The sequence below is a fragment of the Mytilus edulis genome, chromosome 9 (assembly GCF_963676685.1).
Source record: "Mytilus edulis chromosome 9, xbMytEdul2.2, whole genome shotgun sequence".
Taxonomy (NCBI): domain Eukaryota; kingdom Metazoa; phylum Mollusca; class Bivalvia; order Mytilida; family Mytilidae; genus Mytilus; species Mytilus edulis.
Window position 1 is genome coordinate 14,569,882 of NC_092352.1, and position 8,288 is coordinate 14,578,169.

Here is an 8,288-nt window from a genome sequence, read left to right on the forward strand (position 1 = left end):
GAATTGTGTTTTAGACAACGAGATGAGAAAGGAATGACTCCTTTACATATAGCAACAAAGCATGGACAGTTAGAAGTTGTCAAATGGTTAGCAGTCAATGGATCCAGTTTGAATGAAGAGACACCTACAGGATATACACCTATACACTTAGCTGCTATGTCTGGCCATGTTAATTGTTTAATGGTTAGTATATAGGCTGCTATGTCTGGCCATGTTAATTGTTTAATGGTTAGTATATAGGCTGCTATGTCTGGCCATGTTAATTGTTTAATGGTTTGTATATAGATGTAGGAATTAAATGATCAGTATGGTGAGATATATCTGGAAGCTATGTCTGGTTTTGTTCCATATCAAATAAACCTTTTCATTTGGCTATTAAGAAATATTTCTTTTGTAGATTTTCATATTTACAGCTCAATAATTAAATGCTAACATTTGTACAATGAGAAAGAACTTGCTAGATTTGATAATAACTTTTTTGTTTTAACAGGTACTTGCAGCGCTAGGAGCAGCAATCACATGTCGATCAGCTGACAAGAAAACTCCCCTGTATCTAGCAGCAATGGAGTAAGTTCTAATAATCTTATTACCTAACAATTTAAATACCCTTTGTTGGATCATTTTTGGTTCAGATTTTTTTGAAACAGATATCTAGATAGTAAAGTGATTTTTTATTAGTTGATATTGGCTTGGAACTAGCTGCCAGTAACTGAGTACTCTCAAATCTAATTTTCTCTGAACTAGAACACATTTTTGTTTAGGGGCTAGCTGAAGCCGCCTCCAGGTGTGGGATTTTTTCAAAGTGTTGAGGACCCATTGTTGGCCTTGGGCTGTTTTCTGCTCTATAGTCGGGTTCCTTTCTCAATTTTATCTTAATGGTATATATCCTGTTGGAATGAGATTCACAATGGAAGTCTACTTGCAAACAGTTTGACAGCTAGTTATTGTTCAAAAGGAATGTAATGTAAATCAAATAATAGTCAGACCATTTGACTGTAGTTACAAGTCAATGAAAATCAGTAATAGGATATAATATGTGTACAGTACAAGCAAGACTGACCCACATTATAGATGATATCCATTGTGTAAAGTATTTGTAAATTTGGAATTTTACTTAATTATGATTTTCTACTTTTAGGGGACATTTAGAGTGTGTTAAGTGGTTAATTGCAAATAGAGCCAGACTTGATGTAAGAGATGACATGGGTCGTACACCACGTCAGGTTGCTGAGGAATATCAACACAAAGCAGTGGCAGATTTCCTTAAAGCTTGTGAGGATGAGATGAAAGATCCTAATAGTGGATTTGCTCAAATGAGAACAAATGATCATAAGTAAGAAATTGTACTAAGCAATTTAGTTATAATGTAAAACTTATACTCCACTTACAAAGCGTAATATTGTTGTACTGTTTGACTCTATATAGGAATTCTTAATTTTGTGAAAAGTTGAGGTAAATAATAAGTTTCTGATAAGGACAAATTTGAGGATTTTCGGAAACACCAAATCAATATACATGTATCTTGTTAATAGTTTAGAATGTTTGATGTGAAGCATTGCATGTAGTAATCGCTCAGTATGGATAAAAAAGATAAATATGTATTTCCAGATATAGAATGCTTCCAAAAAAGGTAATTTCTTAAATTGAATTTAAAGTTTCGGAAAGTTATTTTTATACTTTTAACCAAACATTATTATTATTAAAACCTCAATGCAATCACTTCACTTGAAACATATGGTGCTTTGATGTGAAAAGTTCACATGGAGAGTTTGTCATTGTTGATATATCAAGCACATCACACACAAAATTAAAATAAACTTATGGTTTTTATGGTAACACAATTGCACATTGTTTTTGTAAGACACAAATATAATTATTTTTGTAGTGAGAATGGAGGTTCCAGTCCCAAAGAAACCAAGGACATGTGGAAAGATGATGAGGTACCAGTGTTAGACTCAACTTATTTTCCCTAATTTTATATGAATGATCTATATTCTCTACATTGAGATCTTGAACTTATAATTATATAATAATAAAAGTCACCCCTTCTATTGGATAAATGTTAACTTTTGCCATTGTTTTGCATGGTCTGTCATTCTTAGTGTTCACTATTCAGCCTTTTAGACTTGGACCTCTATTTCGAAATTATGACTTGAGTATCTCAAAACTCAAAAGATTATGGTTACAACTACATCTTGCACATTATATGGAAAGGGCAAATAGCTCTTATAAGATACCACTGGATTGGTAAAAGGTACATGTAACCATTAAAATCACACTGATTTATTAGGTTCATAACCAAAATCATTTGCATATTTGAATGACAGAGTTAAAGCTTAAACTAATTGGATTTTGTTTTATAATACAATGTATAAGATTTAAAAAAAAATGTATGGTTTTATTTGGCTTGCAGAATTTCTATGAGGATAGTTAATAAACTTACCAGATTTGGTTAATGGTAATATTGTTTTCTGCTGTGTTTGATATGTATAGTCAGCTAGAACAAACCACACTGAAAGTTATAAACAAATTACCCTTTGATGACAACTTTTTATTCTAATTGGCATAAATAGAATGTAATTGAATGATAATTTATATTGTTAAAACACAATCTATTTATAAATGACTAGAACATCAAGTTTGATGAACATCTATATAGCTTATAACAAAAAATATGTGACAAAATTCTTATCTAAAAGAAAGAAACTTTTTATTGTATTTAGTGTGAAAGGGCCTCAAGATTAAGTTGATTTTTTGGTCATTCAATCAAAAGCAAGAAACTTTTATAACTAATTGTAGTGTATATCTACCTTTCAGTGGGGTAGTTTTTTGTCTTTTCATGTAATACTTAGCAACTTTTCTGCTTCTTTTCTTGAGTTTTGGGTGTTCTAATTTCAGGACTCCTCCAAGTTGGCAGATAGCTCGTCAGAAGATGAAAAATCACGCTCTAGTCAGAAAGAATTAGAGGTCTGAATTATTCCCCTTTATAATTATGTTACAACTCTATTTGATTTTGAAAAAAAAAGATTGCAAAACCCTCAATCATTAATGAAGAGGGGATTATTGTTCATAAATTTGAAATAAACTGTGCCTCTAAGAACATTCATATTCTAATATGACATTCTTCAAACACTTTGAGACTTTTGAGTACACACCTGTGATAAAATATGAATGTATTTTTTGGCCTGTTTCGATCATACTCTTCCCCCATATTGAACTCAGCGACCTCATTGAAAGATGATGTAAGAATAATAGCATTTTAAAGGAAAATGCAGAATGTGAAACTGAAAACCATCACAAAAAGGAAACGTAAACAAACCATTATAAAATGTTATATAAGCCATTTATATTCGTAAACGTATCATTTAAATTTGACCAAACCAATATAAATACGTTATAGTTTATAGTTTAAGCATGTCTGTAGTTCAGTTTGCTTCGTACTTTTATTTTAATATAATAGTGCGTAAATTTGCAAGAACAAGAAATTTTTGACTTCACCTAGAGAGCTTTGATCCAAAAATATTGCCTTATTTGTCCTAATAGTATAAAAATAAATAATGGGGGCTTAAATTTATACTGATTTTACCACAGGTTATGCCATGTATGCTGATATTTTACCCCTTGTCTCCACTTATGGTAAAATTTTAAGCATAAAGGGCCAACCTATTGTAAAATCAATATAAATACAAGCCCCCATGAATTATTTCTTAAATCCTGTCCATTTTCTGCTATACAACTGTACTTTTTATCTTTTTAACACACTTTTAAGATACTTTATATTATTTAATATTGTATATCAACATAATATTTTCTAGAAGAATGTTATAAAATTACTGTCTTTTGATGAGGTAAATATGAGATCTTCTACTGTGGCCTACATTTTATGCTTCAATCACTAAGTTTAAATTAAATTGTCTGGCTTGCACAATAATTGCAGAAGCAACACTGTTTCTGGCAATGGCAGCTTTAGCAGAGTCAACCTAAATGTTTGTGATTAGGTTCGCAGGCAAGACATACCTCTGAATCAAAGTTTTATGTTTTACTTCATAGCTCAGTTGCTATGTATTATAGGGTACTTATAAAATAAAGAAGGGGTTCTGGAAAAAACCTAATATATACCTGAACAGCCCCTGTAATTAACAACATGTATATAGTCAATACTAGAATATATATGCCCTCCCTACAAAATAAGATCAATAGTAAGTTTGTGCATCTCTCTATTGATATGTTATTTTTTCTCTTCCATATCAGGTAAAAGTTTTGGTTTAATAAAGGTTATCTTGGAGTATTGGTCACATCAACTTAATACTTATTACTAGATAAGAAGATGTGGTGTGAGTGCCAATAAAACAACTTTTCATCCATCCAAAATTTGTAAAAGTAAACCATTATAGATCAAAGTACGGTCTTCAACACTGAGCCTTGGCTCACACCAAATTTTTACACATGTCTATAATTTTAAATTGCTCTTTTCCTTACAAAGCTTCAAAGAATGTGTAATGATGCATAGGTTAATTAAAGGAATTAACCATTTACCTATTTTTAAAAGATAGTAATAGTGTTTTGTAATGTTTAAAGAGATGTCTTTACCTACCCAGTCTTCAGACATTGGTGGTTAATTTAACTATTGATTAAATATCATGCTTTTTAAATATATAGTTTAGATTATTGTATTTGTCTCTTATAGGAAAAGAGAAAACTGTATGAAGAACAACACAATAAAATGGAGAAGACGGGAGAATCATTTTTAGACAGTATAAGAGATGAAGTTGAATCTTAATTACTTTTATAATAGTTATTCTCTGACATTCTATCAGGTTTTGGTAAGATGTTATTATGAAGAAATGTTACGCTTTTTAATACTTTAGTAGACAAGCTTGCCAAACATGTTTGACAAAATTTATTGGAATATTATTGTTATGGTATATTGTTAAACTTTATTTTCTGACTTGATATGATTGTTAAATAGTGTGTAGCTGCTACTGCCAGTATGTTGATAAATTATATGTTACATGAGTCCGTCCATCTTACTATTTGTTAACCAGGGGCAGATTATAGGGAGGGCGTATAGCGTCCGGTAGATTGGGATATTGTTTTTGTTTTGTAAAATCCATGTAAAAAATGCCTAGAGCTATTAATTAATACATTTAATATACAACTACTTATAGATGTTTTACATAATCACAACTAAATCATGAATACTATCAGGGTCTTTATATAATTTTGTATAAAAAGAATTAAATTGTGACGAATATTAAAGTGATACAAGTTTAAAAAAGCATGAATTATATTACCCTTTTAAATATTGAAAAATAATTGGAAAAGTGTTAACAAAATTATTAATTTTGTTAATTTTGAATTTTAAAACTTATGAAATCTTTTCTGTCTTAAAACTATTTGATCCTTAGAGATTTTTATTTTATAATGAAGTTACCAACTAATGTTTTGGGCAAAAATATTTAATTCCTTATGAGATAAACTGAAGAGTTATTAAGCATCTTTAGTATTAATATTGTACCACATTTTAACGATCTACACAAAGTTTTATGTTAACCTTCTATAATCAATTTACTATCCATTCATATTTCATTTCCATCATTTGTTTTCAACGTAAAGATGAACCGAGGAAGCTCAAGCTTGATTCCTGTTCTTTGTTTGGTATTTTGGGGAGGTAATTATCTCTTTTGAAGTACCATTTTTTTGTGCCAGGGGAGATAACTATCTTATTTGAAATACCATTTGTTTGTGCCAGGGGAGATAATTATCTTATTTGCAGTACCATTTGATTTGGACAGGGGAGATAAATATCTCAATTTTAATACCATTTGTTTGTGCTCAAGGATATGAGGCCAAAATAAATTTTATTGCTAGATGTATTGCAACCAGACTTAATGTAGACATTACACTGTATATAGCAGCACTAAATCATTAATATCTAGTAAAAATTTACGGTGGCCTTAAAGCAAATCTGTGATATGAGTAATTGTATTAGTATTTATGAGTACATGTTGTACTAAGTATAAAATGTAATCAATAAGGGAAGTAAGTAACTTGAAATAAACAGAAAGGGAATTTTTACCCATAAAGTTTTTCTTGGGTTTTTGCCTGACTTTCATTTGTGTTTGTTTGTATAATTTGTGTACAAAAAGGTTTTTTTGGGAAAAAGGGTTAGACATTTTGGTGAGGGAAAAGTGCAAATAAAATAATTCTGGACTAGCATTTATTTATTTGTGTCAATATTAATTCATAGTACTTCATTTTGATGGAAGTTATAACACTTTACTGTGATCTATATTGAATGGGAGATAGAAACAGTACATTTGGTTTATTATAACACAGCCTTTTTTAAATTAAAAATATCACATATTTTATACAACGTATTAATATGGGGATGAAGTACCCTATAACAGTAGAAAAATCAATAAAAATTTTTTTTTTTTTAAATCAGGAAAATTTTCCTGAAATTTTCATTGTACTAATGAACTCAAAATCGTTCAATTTTTTTGATGTCATGTTTTGAATTCCCGCATCTGCGCAGAAATCTACAATGTACTTCCTTTTTCCGGTCTCATTTGTATGAAACTTTGAGTAAAATATATATTTATCAGTCTAGTATAAAATAGGAAGGAACGCAATACCAATTTCATTTTTATTAATTCCTTGATGTGAAAATCGTTACCTGATGATAGCATTTCTTTGTTTACATTGCATATGACATCATAACTTAAATATTGTCACAACTAAATTCCCTAACAACAGAACCAAAATCGGAAACGTTACGGTATTTCTGTTTCTTTTTCTTAACAAATATGTAAGTTACAAAAAAAAAAGTCATACAGACTTCGTCCCCATTTACAGGTAATGCCTGCCTCATATTATAGGATACCAAAATATAATTTCAATATAGAAAGTATGTATAAAAGGGATAAAATCATTTCATTTGAATCATCAGTAAATAAGTAGAACTATATTCTGTTGTTAAGAAGTGAATATATTAATGTATTTGTGTGCTGTTGTTTGTATGAAGAACACTTCAAATGTTGCAGAAGTATATTGCACTATATATGTGTAAAATAACAAACTTATAGGGTTACAACCATATAAAAGATATTTTATTGAGAGTGTTCTTCGTGGAAATTGTAGTTGAATTAGAAACAATAAGGCTAATGAATATATAAAGAAGTAAATAGTGTTTTATAGCAGAAAAATCTACTGAATTTTAGACAGTGATATATTTATCTGAGTTTTCTTTTTAAAGATTTGTTTTTGCTATATATTCTATCGAGTACATTGTTAAAATATTGATTTTTTGCTACTTATTTTATTAACCATTTATGAATTTTAAGTAAGTCTTAAGCTACCCTGAAACATATCAAAGCTATATTAATACAGACATTGCCATCTGCAGTCAAAACTGTAAATGTATATGTTTGCTGAACAAATCATGTATTACGTACATGGTACACATATGTTTAGTTTACCTCCTGAATGTTTCAGCATCACATAAGATTGAAATTTCAGTCTATGTTCTGTTTTAGCTCTACATTTTTGTATTATGTTATTTATTAATTATTCCAGCTATTCTTTCGTCTGTAGTTGAGGCATGTTAACTGTGATATGATTTCATTGTAGATATTGTTCTAAAAAAAGAGATCTGAATAAAAAAAGAAAATTTATCATGTACTTTTTGTTTTTGCCAAAACACATGTACTCCAGAATTGAAGAAAGGGTACTTATCTTAGGAATGACATAAAATAAATAAAATGACTGTGATGTCTGTTATTTTCATCTGAATACAGAAATAAGGTAAATGTATGAAACTTTATAATGACAGGGACTTCATTGCTGTTAACTGGTTTCAGTTTAATTGACACCAACATAAATGTGTTACTGAGATGGAGACATTGTGTGCTATCACCCTATGGACACATGTTTTTGTTATCTATTAGTTTTACAGTATAACTGACAGAAATCTGGCAAACAATATACAGAATGGGCTATGCACATTATTGAAGGCTGCAGTTGGTTTTCTTATTGCACATCACTCTTATTTAAATTCTTCTGTAGTCCGTGAATAAAAGGTTACAAAAACACAAATAAGCATATACCATCAAAGATAAACAGACAACACAATGGCCAAAAATGATCGTTGCCTTGAGAGCAGTTGCAAGATTTCTAACATGCAGAGAGCAAAGTACAAACTTAACATGAGACCTCATATCTCCTGGCTAAATGCAATACAAAAAAAGACCAACAACAGTCTTTAAACCAGATGCTCCGCAGGGCAT

The 8,288-nt window shown here is 30.0% G+C and overlaps 1 protein-coding gene across 9 annotated transcripts in view; it reads left to right on the top strand.

The window, feature by feature from the left end:
* The window catches only part of LOC139489542 (uncharacterized), a 42,703-nt gene extending 35,027 nt beyond the window's left edge, over positions 1–7,676 (top strand). For 4 of the 9 annotated variants that reach the window (XM_071276058.1, XM_071276055.1, XM_071276057.1 and 1 more), the window contains 7 exons: positions 15–183; positions 491–567; positions 1,139–1,333; positions 1,886–1,940; positions 2,899–2,967; positions 4,688–6,396; positions 6,882–7,676. In XM_071276058.1, the coding sequence (XP_071132159.1) occupies positions 15–183; positions 491–567; positions 1,139–1,333; positions 1,886–1,940; positions 2,899–2,967; positions 4,688–4,780 (658 nt within the window). In that variant the 3' untranslated portion in view covers positions 4,781–6,396; positions 6,882–7,676. Of the gene's footprint in view, positions 1–14; positions 184–490; positions 568–1,138; positions 1,334–1,608; positions 1,631–1,885; positions 1,941–2,413; positions 2,459–2,898; positions 2,968–4,687; positions 6,439–6,881 lie in introns of those variants that run through there. The other 5 variants (XM_071276056.1, XM_071276059.1, XM_071276063.1 and 2 more) reach the window with 4 other exon arrangements.
* Positions 7,677–8,288: the final 612 nt, after the last annotated feature.